This window comes from Strongylocentrotus purpuratus, unplaced genomic scaffold (genome assembly GCF_000002235.5).
Source record: "Strongylocentrotus purpuratus isolate Spur 01 unplaced genomic scaffold, Spur_5.0 spur5_contig_837, whole genome shotgun sequence".
Classification (NCBI taxonomy): domain Eukaryota; kingdom Metazoa; phylum Echinodermata; class Echinoidea; order Camarodonta; family Strongylocentrotidae; genus Strongylocentrotus; species Strongylocentrotus purpuratus.
This window is the reverse complement of record NW_022145543.1, coordinates 945,468-963,543: the sequence shown is the minus strand read 5'-3', so window position 1 is coordinate 963,543 and position 18,076 is coordinate 945,468. Positions and strand designations below refer to the sequence as shown.

At 36.1% G+C, this 18,076-nt stretch overlaps 1 protein-coding gene across 2 annotated transcripts; it reads right to left on the bottom strand.

Moving 5' to 3' along the window:
- Positions 1-5,689: 5,689 nt before the first annotated feature.
- LOC115917929 (luc7-like protein 3) lies at positions 5,690-16,718 on the bottom strand. Of its 2 annotated transcripts, none has more exons than XR_004064248.1 (10): positions 16,592-16,718; positions 15,000-15,066; positions 14,287-14,326; positions 13,651-13,789; positions 12,539-12,712; positions 11,824-11,997; positions 10,880-11,523; positions 10,450-10,544; positions 7,570-9,955; positions 5,690-6,524 (listed from the first exon to the last, which is right to left on the bottom strand). XR_004064248.1 is itself a non-coding variant. In XM_030986373.1 (10 exons), exons 1-9 carry the CDS (start codon positions 16,691-16,693, stop codon positions 9,750-9,752), a joined length of 1,641 nt encoding a protein of 546 aa, XP_030842233.1. In that variant the 5' UTR covers positions 16,694-16,718; the 3' UTR covers positions 5,690-6,524; positions 9,713-9,749. The 2 variants fall into 2 exon arrangements, 1 of the variants encoding a protein (XP_030842233.1); XM_030986373.1 differs by having other exon boundaries at positions 9,713-9,955.
- Between the last annotated feature and the right edge of the window lie 1,358 nt (positions 16,719-18,076).

The following is an 18,076-nucleotide window of genomic DNA, read 5'->3' as shown; positions in this document are numbered from 1 at the left end:
GCACAGCTTTTAATACACAGCCAGGATATTAATGCACCTATGTGTGGCGCCTATCTAGCCTACGGGTAATTTGGTATAGTAGTAGGCCTAGTGAGTAGATCTATCCGAAAAAGCTTTGTGAAAAAGGCTGATTTCATATTGCTGGTCTCAGCTCGGCGCCCGAGTGGATGAATGGTTAGGGAATTAATTAGGAACCCTTCTTTTCCTTTTAATTTCTAAGTTTAATTATAGGGGAAGGGTTAGGCATATTGTAAATTTAATACGTACGCCAAAAGTGCCCCTTTTTACTAGGATCAGGAATCCCCCATATAATAGGAACATGGAGTGCCCCTTTTTCTTTCTATATACCACATTCTTATAAGTGCATGCCAACTTTGCCTCTGATGATTGCCCTTATTTAAGTCTGAGAGGTACCCCGTTTTCTTTGTAAGAAGTGCTCCTTCCCCCTATAAGTGCCCCCTTTTACCTCTGTTCCCTTTTCCTTCTTATAAGTGCCCCCAATTTCTTTCTTTTTAAAAAAAAGAGTTATTTCCCCCTTCTCATAATTAGCCCAATTATACTTTAAAAGGTGCCCCTTTTCCTTCAAGAATTGCCAGCCTTTTCCTCTGCAATAATTAAGTGTCCTATTCCATTCTTATAAGTGCCCCTTTTCTTCTGTCATGGTAAATGCCCCTACATCTTAAGTGCCTCGATCCTTCACCTCTGATTATTGCCCCTATCCAAATCTTATAAGCGCCCTTTTTACTTTGACCAGTTCGATCCCCTTTTCCTTTTGCAATAAGTGCCCTTTTTTTATTTTGACACATGCTTTTCCATCTCTGGTGAATGCCCCTTTTCTGTGCAAGACGTGCCCCATTTTTACCTCTGTTAATGATAATTGCCCTTTACTACTTTTCTTTCCGATAACAATAGGCATCCTTTTCCCTAATTACTCCATAACAAGTGCTCCTAATTAATGTAATGCGTACAAGAGCAACTTTTTCTTTAATTTCCCCCAGAGCTCTTCGATGTACGTCCACTCACTTTTATTGTTGATATAATTTAAGGTCTTATAGTATCTCACAATTAGATTCATATATTGTGCTTAAAACCCCATCAGGATTGATTTTGTACCCTTTGTAAGTTGAAATATGTTTGCACTGTGTTCTCACAAATCTTAAAATGAATATAGACCATATTTTTTCTTAAGTGTAAATATAGGTGAATTGGTTTACTTTCCCATAAATATTTTTTTTTGTAATTTGCCTATGTACTTTATTTATTACGTTGTTTATATTTTCGAATTTGTCATGATTGTAAAGCGCATAGAGAAATTTTCTATTTATTATTATTATTATTAGGCCGGGGGGGGGGGGGGGGGGGTGTTTCATAAAGCTGTTCGTAAAGTTGCGCATGATTTTACGAACGACTTGTATATGAAGTGCCAGATAGGATGCCCAAAGTTTTTTCTGATATTTCCAATAACCTCAATTAAATTATGGCAAAAAATATTACTTGCATGAAAAATGTTAGTTATAATAAGAATGTTAATCTACATCTGCACAGTTCAACTCAATAAATAATAATCAATAATAATTGAGCATCCCATTTGGCTTTTCATATACAAGTCGTTCGTAAAGTCATGGTAACTTTACGAACTCTTTATGAAACACCCCCCAGGCCCCTTTTTCCCCCCTCAGACAGAGCCATCTTTTGTAGGTGCCACAAAAATAACAGTAATTTAGATTTTTTTCTTCTTTCAAGTGCTTCTCCTTTGGAGCATTATTTAAAATGCATTATGGATAGCACATTATTATAGGTCCTCGAAAAAAAAACCTTGACTTATCCTTTTTGTTATTCATTTTGTGTTGGAATAAAATGTTAATGGGAAAATGTGCTGGTACTACGTCAGTGACATTTTGTCAGCCAATTTGAAGTACCTATGCCCTTTCCTTCTCTCTCTCTCTCCCTATATCTTTCGCTCTCTATCTATCTCCCTATTTCTTTTTTTCTCTCTCAACCTCATCTAGCATCCCCTACATCTCCAATTCTCTTCCTTCACTTTGTAATCCTCCCTTGCTGTGCTTTATTTTTTCCGCCATTAGATCTTGCTTCCATAAGATCACTTCACAACAGAAAATATTTTCTACAGGTACAATCATAGGTCAAATTTTGCCCCTTGAAAACTAAACATTGTTTTAATATCTGAGTGTTGTTTGTTTGCTCAATTTAGTTTTGTTCTTATTCAATGAGGTATTTGACTTTTTGTAATGTACCTACTTTGGGAACTACACCTTACAAGCTTTTATCAAACTTTGATTTTGTAGTTTCCAGTTTTCTTTGATCACAAATGTGTAAACAATCTGTATTGTACACTGCATAAAACTTTGTCCTTGTTTTTTTGTTATGATCGAGAACAATAATAAATTAAACCATGAACCATATTACCATATCTTTAATTTCCAACACTCTCGTCCATGACATAGATTGATATGTTATATCTCTTTCAAATGGGAGAACAGAAAAGCAAGGGCTTAAAAGTTTTCTTTAAGGTATGTCATCAGATGGGTTGCAACAATGTAAATCTTTCTTAAGGCTTGTTCAGATTTGATGCGGTCAACTGCCACCAAATTTTTCTTTTTAAATGCCTACAACAATGGTCCTGCGCATATTCACTGAGCTCTGTGTTATAAGATACAGAAATAAAAGAATGTAACACTTCAAATCATCATTCATTTTAAATGCAGGTGTTTTGCAGCATCATATCTGAACGAGGCTTGATGGGTATATGTTGTGATCCACTGCATGTACATACATGGAGTCTATGCGTAAAGGAAATCTGTAGGGGTGATGTGTGGTGCTCCGACATAGACATCGATGACAATTGCCTCAGGCTTTATTTCATCAAAGGTATACGGTTTATAGGATTAAAGTTGTGATTAGGGTTTTAGCTTACCGTTAGGTAAAGTGTGTGTGGTCCATGTTTGAAGTCAAGATCGCAGTTTAGGATCTTTACCTTGTAGTTACCTTTGTGTGTTGCACAGCTATGTGTTCTGGTTTTGTAAACAACTAATTACATTACTCATTATAAAACTGGTACAAACACAAACATCAACAGATATACAAGCAAAGCAGTAGCCATTCAATTCATTCATTTATTTGTATGCTTCATTAACAGGAAGATGACATAAAGAGGAATAGTAACCAGGTTTTTTTTTCTGACTCTAGTTACCATTTACAGATAGTTATTTTTCATGGACATTGTTCTCTTGTCTCTTAAAATGAAACAAGATAAATTCAGTGGTCCATTTAAATTCTCTGTTCTCCATCAGTCAGTTTGATTTGGTCTATTATTCCCACAAGTATGCGAGTATAAGCACAGTGAGTTTGGGGAAGAATCATTCATCATCAACATAATACAGTGAAACCTGTCTATTAAGACCACCCAAGGGAGACAAGAAAAAGGGTCTTTATAGGCAGGTGGTCTTTATGTACAAGTTCCTTAAGTACATGTTTCAATGAGAAACCATTTTCAAGGGAAACAAAAAATGTGGTCTTTGTAGAAAAGTGGTCTTTCTATACAGGTGGTCATTAAAGTAGGTTTTACTGTACATTTAAAGATGACAACTTATGAAATTCAATTATTTGGAAACTTAATAGACAGAATTTAGATAAAGGAAGACAATAAAATACATGGGTAAAATTATATGAAATGCGGGGTACATACTATGCCAAATTATCATATTCAAATATAAATTTCAGATGGTTGAATATTGTGTTGGCATTTCCAGGTAGTATAGTTGGTAGCACTGGGTATACACATATACTTGAGAGAATTCATTATTAAAGTCATTTACAGGAAGATCAGACAACCCGAAAACGAATGCCTCTGGCAGCACCTTCAGTGGTGGAGGCATACAAAACAAGATTAATTACATTTCAAAGACAGCAATAAAACTAAAACTGAAGCGAAGAGTTTCATGCCGCAAAATAACTGAACTAGAACACTAAACCTCTGCAAATATTGTTTCATGTTTTTGCTGCAGAAAACAGCAGCCGTTTCATTTTGCTTCAGTTATGTGGGAAGAGGTCAAAGCAGTGTAGCATTTGAAGGGTTGCTATTCTACTATCACCACCTTTGCTTTCATATACAAAATACAGGTTTTAAAAAAAACACCTTACTCAATTCTGAATTATGTGAAAGTATTTCCACTGCATCGAGGAAGGCAATACATTTAAATGGCTGCTCTTTCCATTCTCAAATATTAAGCAATAACACAACTCTTCTTTTTGTTTGCTACATGCAATTCTGTGTACATGAATTTTAATGCAATCAAGTAATCAAAATTTGTCAATATTCTAAATATAGTGTTTTCTTCAGAGAAAATGTTATTCCTTCATTACATGTATGTTGACCATGAAAAGAAAAGAAACAAGAATTTTGCACATCTATGAAGAGAAGGATGTTTGATATCACTCAATATTTGCTTTATCCAGATAAGTATACAAGTACATGTATGTAGCTATTGATTAAGTAATGAGAATAGCATTTTGACTATCTTATTAAATGATAAAAGACAAATATGATTTCCTCCTCAATTAAAAAAATTAAATTCTTGTACCTGTATCACAATGTCCAGAATGGCAACCTCTTGCATACATTGAAACATTTTTCTTCAATTCTAAATAATATACAAGTGATCATATTGAACATTTGTTACCGTGTATATACCATTTTGTACATGTATGTCATTAAAAAAAAAATATTCTTCATCAACAATGTTTCGCCAACCCAAATATCTCACAATAAATCCTGTATTTCTGTCCCAAAACAACCTGGATTTCTATGTAATGTAATAAATGTACACATCCAAATTAGTGCTGTAGTCAAACGTTTAACCGTCCGGTATCCGACCGCCCATGGCGGATTCCGTTTTCAATTGGACGGTTTCGTTTTCCCGATTTTTTTTTTTTTTTTTTTTTTTTTTATTATTTTTTTTTTTTTTTTTTTTTTTTTTTTTTTAAAGTTTCGATTTATGCCCCTCCACCTGGCACTATGCCTCTCCACCTGGCACTATGCCTGGCAATGTCTCCCAGCTCAGTAATCTGTGTGTTGACTCACCACTCCAAAACTAGAACAACACTCCAGTTTGTCTGTCATCTTGGTTTGAAAGTAATCTTTGTAAAAGATCTCATCATCTCAATATGTAGTTTATAATAATAATTCATTCAACTTATACACAAGGTTCTGTCCTAGGTCCTCTACTGTTTTTAATTTACATTAATGATCTTACACTTTCTTCTAAAAACAACATTGTTACTATTATTTGTGACAAGTTCACAAGCACAAATCGGCCCCTTTAAATGAAAGTTGCCGACAGAGTCGGTAAAAAAAAAAAAAAAAAAAAAAAAAAAAACGATTTTTTTTTTTTTTTTTTTTTTTTTTTTTTTTTTTTTTTTTTTTTTTTTTTTTTTTTTAAATCGTTTAACCGAAAACCGTCCGGTTTTGACTGGCGGTTAAACGGAATTGGAGATATCCGTGATGTTACAGCACTAATCCAAATATTATCAGAGTGATTTTTAATCCAACATAGTGGCCCGAATTAACAAAGGAGGTTTGTAGACAAACCTCGGTTTATGTACGTCATGTGACGCGTTTTGACACGTTTTTTTACAAACCTGGTTTCGAAAACCTTGGTTTGTCGACAAACCTCCTTTGTGAATTCGGGCCAGTGAGTTTAATCCAACATAGAGATTTTCTTTTACAAAGAAGGCTACCAACATAATATCTGTACCCTGATTAACATGAATATTTTGAGCATTTTACATATTCTCATCATCACCAATAATAATTCTTCATTTTCTTTAACAACCATAAAGTGTAGTATGTAGTTTCAGTAAAGGACATCATTTCAGACTTGAATCAGAAGACATGAAGAGATTCTAAATGTTCCAAAATGTTTGATTCTACCCTTTATGCTTGAAAAAAATAGAAGATCTGTGTTGATTGTTCAGACTGCTGTATTACATATTCTTAAACTACACATACCTGATAAATGAAGACTAATGCATGGCCACATTATAACTGTTCAAGAAAATCTGGGTGTTGGTAACCACCTCCGGGCTTGATGAAAATAAGAAAACCTTGCTTGCTTGGTAGGAAACATTATTATGCTCAGAAGAGCGCTACAGAGAGGTTATATACATATAAACAAATATTGAGCAAAGACTGATTCTTCTTTTATGCAGCAAAACCCCCTGTTCATTCTTGGGGGCAATAAAACAGAGTACAGAGAGAGGGGGAACAGAAACCATTTGACAAGGCATGGGTAATTCAAATTTCATGTTATGTAAAAAGGAGCAACAAAAAAGAATCCCCATAATGAGATATTACTGAAGTACAACTTTGACTACGCTAAAGCTCTAACCTATACTGAAGCCACTTGAAGTGCTGTGAATTGATGCCATTGCCCAATGTCGCCCTCTATGTGCTCTTCCATCTGGTGGTGAGGTAGCCTGGCTGCTGGTGCACCCTGTATAGAGATCTGGAGAAAAGAAAAGATACAAAAGCAAGCGTTAGCATGATGATGATCTTTGCAGGAATGGTTAGGGGGGAGAGTGGGGAGCATGCACTAATTAACATTCCTTCCATCATAAAACTAAGGCAGCAAAGAGAGCAATACATTTTGATGGTTTTATCTCTCTCATTAAGGGTAAATAGAAGTCATATGCAAATCCTAACACGGCTAATCAACCAAAAAGGAGGACCAAAAAGACAAACACTACATTTACATACTGCTCCTTTTTTAAAGCATATTGCTTCTTATTTTAAAGGACGTAATGGATATCTGAAGTGTTCACTCAGTCACTTAAATACAGGTGTTTCCTCTTACAATTTTCTTTCTTGATAAATTCCTGGAAAAAAGCAACAAAATGTATCTCTCAATGTCAGGATATATTTCCAAAAACATGTTTCTTTTTTTTTCTTTCTCATGAGTTATGACAATGTGTTTTCAAAGATATTCTAGCAATCATTCGTGCAGTAATAGTTAAGTTTCGTCCAAGGCTGATATTCAATTTGACAACACTTCCCTTTTGTAAAATAGCAAGTGGAAGGAAGGCAATTTTACGAGAAAACAGGGTACTGAAATCATAATTTGATTAAGTTCAATCCCAAAAAGATTCCATTCTAAATTTATTTTATGATTTCTTCTTTTCTTCTTTTCTTCTTTATGGCAGTTTTCCAGACTGTTACATAACATTAAATTCTGTAATACTAGGGATCTCCAGAGCAGAGCCATCATTGCAAAATATGGGCGACAAAAAGGATGAATTCAATGCTTCAGGGTATGCCCATTCACAATTATGGTGACCACATAAATATGCATTATTGTATTGGCTACATTAAAAATATATAGAAAGTAGAGGATTAAGTTAAAAACACAAGAGAGCATTCCGAAGAAAAAAAATCCCGCTGAGACAAAGCAAGAAATCACAGAAGTGGATGCAAACAACAACATAAAAAAAAAGGAAAAAAGTATTTTAAAAAATGTATCCTGACACAGAATATTGTAACGTGGATTGAGGTACCTGTGTAAGCATGAAAAATGAACCACGTTCCTGTGTTGCTTATCACATGATGCGGCAAAAACACAAGCCATGACAGTGCTGGGCTTTGGACGACCGACCGTTAACTCTCTCCCTCCTCTTGGACTCAGTCAGCTTCAGGGTTTTATACAATTCAGATTTAACGTCACCCAATGTGCCATACCTCAGCACATGGGTAACTTGGTACATGGATTTACTTCACTATAAAAAAAGCAGCGTAACACACAGCCGTTTACAAACCTCTAAATCTACATGTATATCAGAGCTATCTTGTTGACTAATTATTAAAAAATTCTACAATTACACATATTTACAACCACTACATCTTTTTAAGAGTTAGTACAAAAAATGTAACATACAACTACATGTTTTCTTTTAGGTCTGGAGTCTTGAGCATTGAAAGTGAAGATTGAAGGGCAAAGTGGGTCAATATTCTTGAGAAGGAAAAATTGTCTCCAATTCAGCATAATTGAAATAACAAATTCACACAATAATTTAATCTTCCCTTTATCATCAAGTGTCATTGATATGGCATATCATTACTACTCTCTCTCTCTTTAACAAAACATTTCTTGTGATTTTGCTGTTGACTTTGTTCAGACATTCTGAAACTGCACATTGGATTGATTGGAAAAGCTAAAATAAGTGATATGAGAGCAAAAAATGAGTGGGGGAAAAAATGAAGTTTAGCTAAACAAAGATATCCCAATGACATAAATGAAATGGGTACAGGTAATCTATTCTATTTAACATTCTACAGTTGAAAACGATACTGTTACTATTTACACATTTCTTCTTGGAGGATTATTTCAGCTTACATCAAGTGTTCTTTTTTATGCTCACACATCACAATTTGTGGTTGTGATAGATTCCGGTGTTTTAGATATCGCAACTGAACATCTGGTCAAATATAGATGCCATAAGAAGTCAAATGACTCGACTACTCATCAAAATAAGTGCTTCATCAATGAAATTTCCAGCTGAATTATTGAATTTCCAATTCCACGATACATTTATTACTACAAGTAATGTAGAGGACATTTGCCTGTACTTCTAATCTAAAAGAATATCATTTACCCTCAACCCCTTCCCTTACGAAGTAGTAATATTTATTTCATACTGATGACTCAAGCAGAGTCTAAAAACAACTTTAAACCTGAAGACGGAGTGCAGTGCTTTATATTTATGTCAAATCTAGCATAGAGACTGCTCAAGAGAAGAAAGAATACTTTCAAGGCAAGTAGTCTTGATGATCTGTTACTTTGGTAGTGAAGAGTAATGCTGATTAATGGGGATGTGTACTAGTCTTTATAAATGGGGTCTTTACATATAGGTGATGCAGGTTATCACTAATGCAAATGAGATATACAGAGCACTGACTTGAGCACAGTTATTAGAAAAATGAAAAGTAAACTGTATAATGGCACGGGCCACTGTTTCAAAGTGTTCATTTTACAATAAAGATTTGAAACACGTCTAATTAATAGATTATTGCACCTTGACTTCAATTCTAGTGCATGAAGGGAGCTGAGTCTCTGTTATTAACACCCCGTGTTCCTTCACGTCCACATACCTCGGTTCATATGCTGATGGGAGGTGTGTGATCTGGGAATGCAAGACTCGGAACGACAGATACAGAGGCGGCCGGCAGGGCCTAGTGTATAATGGCATACTGTACCTGTGGAAACAGTGCTTATCAAAACAATTCTCATAACATCGAGGGAAAAAATCATCAGCTAGAATTAAATGGGATAGTTTACAGGTAAATACTCAGGGCTGCAAGAGGAAGTAATGTTGTAAAGAGGGAAAAAATAAATTTTATGGCCCATTCTATTTTAATGTTGTTTATTTTTTGTTGGTGATTGCAGTTTTTGTGTGTGCATGTGACTGTACCAGTGTATGCACATGTGTGCGTTCTCTTTCCATCCTGGGGGCATTTTTAAGATGAAAGCTTTGGTTAGAATTTGATTAGTCAAATATTTGTATCCCTTTTGAGTGAAAATAGGAATAGGACCTTGTGTCTTAAATTCATATGTGAAGGGGGTGTTTCGTGAAGGAGTTTTGTGTGTGTATGGGGCGAGGTTTGTCAAGGAGCAGGAACAGTTATAGGGGTAGGGACACTCACCTGTTAGGGGCAACAAGAGTCACCTGGAGGATGAGAGTTAAAATGCAGCTTGATCTTCAGCGACTGTCACGTCCTCTTGGTCTTGAGCTCCAGCTCCAGCTCCAGCCATTCCATTCTCCTTGCCCCTCTTCTCCTCCTCCCCCTCCCCCATCTCGCTGTCATCAGTGGTGGTAGCTGGGTCTGGATTAGCAGCATCCATGCTCTCCTCTGGCTTGCTCGAATCATCTTCACCCTTCATTGAGTCTATGCACATTGTGATAAAAAGAGAACAATTGATCATTTGATAGACAGAGAATAAAATGAGACTATTTGTAACAGGTTTCTTTTCAATTTCCTTTTTGCTAACGAAACTGTACATGAGCTTTAACCTTCTGGATGAAGTGGCCAAGGTGGAGTTTAACCAGACACATATTTGTCACAGAAACTCTTCGCAGGATTTGCTATTGCAAAAATAAGATTTCCTCTGCGTTCTAATTTTTAATGTATTTCATCATTCTTTAAACATTGATTTCAGAATTTCAACAGTCCCCTTGAAGCTTTCCACTGCTACATCACTCACCACTCCCATATATATTGTTTGAGAATCGATATCACAGTCAGAAGAGAAATCAATGTTTTTAAAAAACAACTTTTATCTTCGACAAACAATGATAGTAGAATCCTCAAAGAAGAAAATTGTCCAAGTTTATACTCCTTCTCACTGATGGGATGCATTAAGAAGCAGAAAGTGCGCTTACCTTCTTGGTCTTCCTGTGGAGCCTGATCCATTGTGACATCATCTGTGGTATCCTTCTCAGGAGATCTTGACTTGGACCTCTCATGACTCTCTTTCCTGAATGATGAAAATTATCAGAGTGTGGTTTTTTCATTATTATTACATTGAAGATTCTTTTGATACCAAAGATCTGAAATATGTTAGGTACAAAGGCAAGGTACCAAATAAGACCTTCTTACAGACTCATACTGACACCAATGCAGGTACTATAGCCACTTAACTAGTGAATTGTTTGTTTGTTTGTTTTACCTGACTGCTAAGAAAGCAACTTTATCATGTATGCATATAATTCTTGACCAAAAAATCAAGAAGTGCACTTAGCTACTCAGTGGTCCATACAGAAACAAGTATAGGCACTGTTGACAATGAAGATGTTAAAAGGGTTTCACTACCTGTCCTTGTCCTCACGATCCTCATCCCGTGACTTGCTATGACCCCTTTCTTCTGATCTGCTGCTCTTCTCTCTTGAGCTCCTCCTACTATGCCTCCTTTCCTTGGAACGACTCCTGTCTCTTCTTCTCTCCTTCGAGCGACTCCTATCTCTTCTCCTCTCTTTGGACCTACTTCTTCTCCTCTCCTTGGAACGACTCCTATCTCGTCTCCTCTCCTTGGAACGACTTCTATCTCTTCTCCTCTCCTTGGAACGACTCCTCCTACGATCTCTTGATCTGCTTCGATGATGACGATCGCTCGACCGGCTGCTACGCTTCTCGTTGGATTTGCTGCGACGTCTGTCACGGGTTCTGTCTCGAGAGCGGCTGCGACGCCTATCACGGGATCTGCTTCGGCGGCGATCGCGGGACTTGCTCCTCCTCCTCCTGTCGCGAGATCTGGACCGTGATCGCCTTCGTGACCTTTCTTTTTCTCTCTTTTCCCTCTCTTTACGTCTTTCTTCTCTCTCCTTTTCCCTCTCTTTTTCTTTTTCCCTCTCCTTTTTCCTCTTTTCTTCCCTCTCCTTTTCTCTTTCCTTTTCCCTCTCTTCTCTTTCTTTGCGGATTTTATCTTCCCGGTCTGTTACTTCTTTATCCTTTTTTTCCTGCAAAACAAAAAAGAGAAAAACAAAGTCAAGAAACTGAAACATTATCTCGCACAGATATACCATTTTAAAAGTCGGTGCAATTTCCTCTAATGGCAACATGCACTCAAATTTACAACACATACCACATCCTAGACAAGTAAATAAGAAAATAAGACGCTAAATACCACGTATCAATGAGGAGTATCTTAATTGAACTTATATAAAATGTTAGTTTCTGATAATGTTATCAGTCAAATATAACCCCCCAAAATTGCAAAAGCTCACTGACTAAATCCTTAATGATCTGCAATTTGTTACCTGTATTTCTTCAATGGTCAATTTGATCTTGGCGAATCCCATGTGCTGTTTACCCATCAGATGGTCATCTACTCGTGTCTGTGAGTCGCCCACGATGAGGAATGCTCCACAAACCTCACACACTTCCATCTGTTTCTCTTGGGAAAGAATGGTGTCCAGCGCTTCCTCTGAGGCCTGTTGATATGCAAGCGTATGGTAGGAACTTACGGAATATGCTTGAAAAGTTGAGACATGATTTATTTTTTAAGCAAATATGACCGTGGAATAAAGTCATTATTAATTAAAATTATTATGTTATAAATCATTGTTGTCATAATAAATTCAGCTCTCAATGAGTAGAGAAATATTCCACAATGATTTTCAATATCAACTTTAAATAACTATGATGCTACGATGATGTTCATGTAACCCTCTTGTGTAACAGACTTCACAATATATTGAAAACACAGTTTAGATGCTTTTCCAAGATTCCAAAGCATACTTATTACACTTTTATCACTTTAAGAAAGATAAGAAAAGCTGTCTTTTTATACGGGTGGTCTTTACGTACAGGTCTCTTACACGTAAGTATAGGTTTCAATGTGACACACTTGGGTGTAGAATAAAAATGTGGCCTTTCAGCACATGATCTGTATTTAGTGGACAAGCAATAATATTCCTTTTACGAGCAATAAGATAAGTGTGCATGAATTTTTCAAAAGGCAAGATGACTTACTGCTTGCAGCTCTGCCCTCTCGTAGGAGAGTTTATCACATAGCTTCATCATGTTCTGGGCCTCATCCACCCTGCCCTCGCAGCCTAAGGACTCCACCTGACCTAGCAGTGAAGTGATGCGCTCTGAGAGGATCTTGATCTGCTCTTCATCAGGGCCTCTGTGAGGGGCTGTCAGCTGCACATGACGAAGAATGAGAGGTGTTCTTCCAATCAAATTCATTTCAATTATATCTTAAAGGTGATGCAAATGGGTACCTGGCAGGAATTAATTCCTTGAAATGCTAGAGCGCTGTAATGGCAGCCGTGCTAAAGCCAGGGTAATAATCGGGAGCGCCATGAGTGTCAAGTCTGGCAGACATGAGCCCTATACAAGAACCCTATTATATCATTTCACAATGGAGTATGGCCTTGAAAGGCATATGAAATACACAGAATAGTGGCTAAGGCCGAAGAGGCTCATATAGATTTCTGTGACAAAGGATAAAATCACACCTCCAGGAAATACTATTTTTCTCATGAAAGAACAACGAAAATTAGCTTCCATGAACAAAATCTCTTTTTCCAAACACCTGTCCACAATTGCTTTTAAAATAGCATTCTGGTCATTTTCATGATGTAATGCACAAATAAAAATAATATTTAACATGTACTATAAAATGTATCAAAGGTAAAACGCTGGCTTATTTGTGTAACCCACCCTTGCAACCCCAAAACAATTTGTACGTATCTGGTTCAAGACACTCATTTCTGTTGACGGAGCCAAGCTGTGTTCTAGCTCAGTGTATGAACTGACCCCTAATTTTTTTACATTTCCTGAGTGAAAAAGTGCTGTTTATACATTTATACAACGTTATTACTGTAGATACTAGATACAAGAGAGTACCATCCCATATGAAGCAAAGTCATTCACAAAACACTAAAAGTATTCACTGCATGTACAATAATTAACGCTGAAAATAATACACTGTCTAAAAAATATCTAGATGTGTTATCCTGTAAGTGCCCAGGTGGAATTACCCTGTCGGAGATGCAATGGGCAATTTTACTCAGGAAAGACATGAACCCTATTAAAATGTCAATTATTTCTATAAGACAATATAGAGAGATGATTACATTTGGTCTGTTGCTGTTGAGCGCCAGTCTGGAATGACCTCTCTTAATCCTTTTCTCCACATCGTTCATGATCTGCTGCAAGTACTGCAAGAACTCCTCTTCATAGTTCATCCGTTTGAAACGACTACTCTCAATGTATCTATGGAATCAAAGACATGCAATACAGATGTTAGCAGGGCAGATGGGTATTGAATAGGCAAAAAAAAAGGGGGTGGAAGAGAAGGGTATTTGGTGCAACTGCTATACAGGTACAGTATATCATCATGAACAGCAAATGTGAATGAAGACTGGGGAAAAATTCAATTCTGGAAAGATCTTTTAACTTGAGCTAAGGAAGACTAGAGTACCAATAAATAGAAATCTATGGAAATACAAATTTCACAATGGTCAATCAACAACAACAAAAAACTCCCATGTAAAAAAAATGATCATGATACATTGGGATTGATTGCAAAATAAGAAATCTGAATTTGAAAATGAACTTGTGTCGTGATCAGTGAAAAAAGAAATGACAATCTTATTCTGGAAAGATCAATAAAAGGAAAGATGGAAGATACTTTATATTGAGAATGATCCATAATTTTTTTCCCTAACGAAACCATAAACTGTGAAGACTAAGCTCATTTGTACACTTACTCTTTTTTGAGATGATCATCATGTATTTTCTCGCATTGACCTGATAAAAAAAGTTGAAAATATTCATGCTGTAAAACACTTTATTCAAGATGAAACACATTCATAACTGTTCACTTTCATTCAATTATTCATTATCATCATATAAATTTCAATTATCCCCAATCAATTTACAACAGGGCTCGGCACCTACTTTATTGGAAGGGGGTTGAGATTGAGCTTTTTACAGTCAGTTTGCCTGAGCCCTAGGTATTCCTGAACATATGCTAAATTGAATTAATCATTGAATGATATTGCCTTAAATATTTTGATAACTATTTATCCACATCTTCAATACATTTTTCTAAATCTTGTATAATTTTGCTGTGTGATGTTACCATTGACATTTTTTTATATTGCTTTTCTATTTTGATGATGGCATTATTATTGTAAATATCTGATTACTTTGTAAAACTTACAATATCAGCCTTGAGCTGCATGTCATGTTGTCTTTTAATAAACCTATTCATCCAGACTTAGATTTTGGGCACTCATTTATCCCAGGGCCAGTCAATGTTGAGCCCTGCAAAAGGTTGTATGTTGAGTGGACAGGTTTTTTTTAATATTGATATTTTTAAAAACCATTAAAAAAAAAAAATCATCATGCATATGAAATAATAATTATCTTCCACTTGAAGAAGAAAACTATAGAGTGCAGGTCTATATTTGAAACTCACCTAAATCCGATCTTGTGTTCACAAAAAGTTCATTTGGGCAGAAATCCACCAGATAATGTTTGCAGACCTGAGTGGAAAAGAAAAACTTGTGGCTAATTCATATTTGATATTGGTCTCATGAACTATTTTAGTCTAAGCCCTATAATAAAATTAAGCGCAAGTTGGGAGCAGTTTGTCTAATTTTTTTAATAGTTTTCTTCTTCCTTTTTCAGGTCAAGAAGTCATATCTTTGTATGATGGAAAGGGGGGAGGGGGGGGGTGTCGGGACACTTACCAAACATAAAGCCTTCTCTTTTGCATTCAGTTTTAACAAAAAATATTCATCAAATAGCATCAACTAGCCATCATCTAAAATCCTTCCCAAAGAAATTGCACGCATCCCTATGCAGTCTTTGTGCGTTGCGCGATCATGCAAAATTGGTCAATGTTTTCATTACCAAATCGAGATTCAATTCAAACCTTTTCCTTTATTTCTTGTGATCCCGAAGGTGATATTAAAAAAATGAGGTGTCATATGAAAGAGCAGATTAATCTCCATATTTCCAAAGGGGCGTTATCGTGGAATTCTAAAAATAGCATGGTCAAAACAGCGACTTAAAATTTGTTTCTATCGTAGTTCCGAAATATGCCACTTTTTAGAAATGATGATCAACGCAGTGCTACTTTTCGACCTGGCGTAAGATACCTGCTCCGCCCGCTAGTGCTATAGATCAGCGCGTGCTTCCTATTGACTTTGTACATGCGGTCGAATAACTGGCTCGCTATGTCGTTAACTGCCTCCGAAACAGTGAAAATTGAAATGAATATTGTCATGGCAATTTGTGATTTTTTTTCTTGGATTCTTTTTTTGTTTAAATAATAATATTTGCTTCATGATTTAAACAAGAAATGATAATAAATAGGAAGTAAAGATTCCCAAAAATAGGATTTTGTCTTAAGTGGTCGAAAACCCCCTCCTTTAGTATAGGCTATGTGCGCTGCACATGAACGTCTGAAGCTTGGCAAGTGCGTCCGAAGCTTGGAATGAAAACAGGTTCGGCGGTAAGTAAATAATTCTAGTTTCCCATTTCCTTTACCAATTTTCTTTTACATGACATACATAAGCAGTATTTGCACAATAATAGTATATTTGGTCTTTCAATAATTAAAAAAGAATTTAATGTTTTCCCCCGTTAGGTCTTATTCTTACTCTTAGGTGTCCGAAGTTTGGCGGTCTTATTTACGTCTTTAACGTTGATTCTGACAATAATTGGATGAATATGCTTCGATTTGGGGGGGCTGTATCTTTTGATAGAAACATAGATGAGTCTTGAAATTTGAAAGGTATTCTTCTGAGTAAATGTCTCTTTCAAATATCCAACCATAATAGTGAAAAATCGTTCAGACACCCTAATATTAATACACAAACACGATACAGACGTCAGACGCACACTCTGAAACTGAAAGCTGAATTCAAGTCACACGGCACGGCAGGCGGCACACACACTCACGCGATCACGCTCACCATCTCAGACTAAAACCTTAAAAATAGATAGGAAATGAGATTCATTAATCTACAAAGATTTCACCACAATATTGATAAAATACAATACCTCTGCATCACTCCATCTTATACCAGAAAACTTTTCATCAGGCGCATTGTTTCGATTTTTGCCCATCAACTCATCAAGCAGTGCAGCAGCAGCGCCCGCCATCTTGATTATGAATTTGCATTATGCGCATGCGCTGACAAAGCTAGTACAGCAAAAAAAAAAAAATCAAAGTTCTATCACCGATCAGATCGACTGTGAGGGCCCTGTAAAAGCATATAGTGTTACAGCAGGGTTTTAAACACCGCCCTGGTTACAGTTAGCTTGAGGGGCTCACGGGGCCAGGGCCCGGGGGTATATATTGTACTTATCTTATATATTGTACTTATCTTAGGCCCATGTTTATGTTTATAAACTTACACCTTTTAGACATATGTTTCATTTATTCAATTAGTACCTTGAATTCAATCCTGAAGTTTTTTTCTTCTTACAATTAAATATAGTCTATAGTTTGTAAAAGATCAGAATATTTCACCTTTGATTTTGATCAATCATCTTTAGCAGCTACCGGTATATAGGCTGACATGAAGCTGGCTTGTAAAATTCCGAAAGGATAATCATCAACATAATCTTCATCAACATGCATGCATCAATTATCATCCTGTAATTCCAATTTTATCACAATTAAAGTCCACAGCAATTCTTATCAAGTATTATCAACCACCCTTGCATAATTAATACTGCAGGTATACATCAACAATTATTTGTTTTAGTTCCATTTTCATATGTTTCCTTATTTTCACTGTATACCACTCAGCATTATGTTTATATTATTTACTTGTATCAACTAGTGGAAAACAATTTCCTGATATGAAAATATGTACGTCCCCATAATCTCTCATGGCTATAAAGAAATATTACATAGCTACATGCATGGCCCTATTTGTTATAAAATGGGGGAATCTAGCATATATACCTAATTCCCCAATTTAGAAGCTATATCAGTGGTTAGGATTCAGCTATAAAAATGTGCAGAAATTGGCATGTGCATTTTCTACATTTTCCATGAAAGTTTCACGATTTGAAAGTATATAGCCCAGCAAGGCACGTCGGTTATGAGCATAATCCATGGCCCAGCTAGAATATACTGTGCTATCAATCATTACATGCCGTCTTTACCCCTCTCATCTCACCCTTCTTTTCCATTCTGATCTCTCACAGGCTCTCTCTTTAATCATTTCTCCTCGATTATACCACAACCACCTCCCCCTCCTATTACTTGCACTATCACCTCTACTCTTTTCAATTTTCTCTCACAAGTTCTTTGTTCTGTTTTTCTCTAATCTTTGCTGTTTTGATTCTCTCAACCTGTTTATTTTCTAGTTTTCCTGTCCATACATATTCCACTGGGCTTTTTCTCTATAAACTGTGCATGGTGTGCATTTCCTGTGATACATTTTCATGCACATGGATCGCTTTTATGTCTTACATATAAAATATTTGTTAAATGTTAATTATTCTCATTTGTGATTCTATGTTAATACATAT

Bases quoted from the DNA above. Each gene is read 5' to 3' on its own strand.
- LOC115917929 (XM_030986373.1), bottom strand. From the start codon at position 16,693: ATGGCGGGCGCTGCTGCTGCACTGCTTGATGAGTTGATGGGCAAAAAT. The intron at 11,524-11,823 runs GTAACAAATTGC...TTTGTTTTGCAG, and splicing joins TGACCATTGAAGAAATACAG to GAAAAAAAGGATAAAGAAGT. The intron at 10,545-10,879 runs GTAGTGAAACCC...TTCATCATTCAG, and splicing joins GATCGTGAGGACAAGGACAG to GAAAGAGAGTCATGAGAGGT.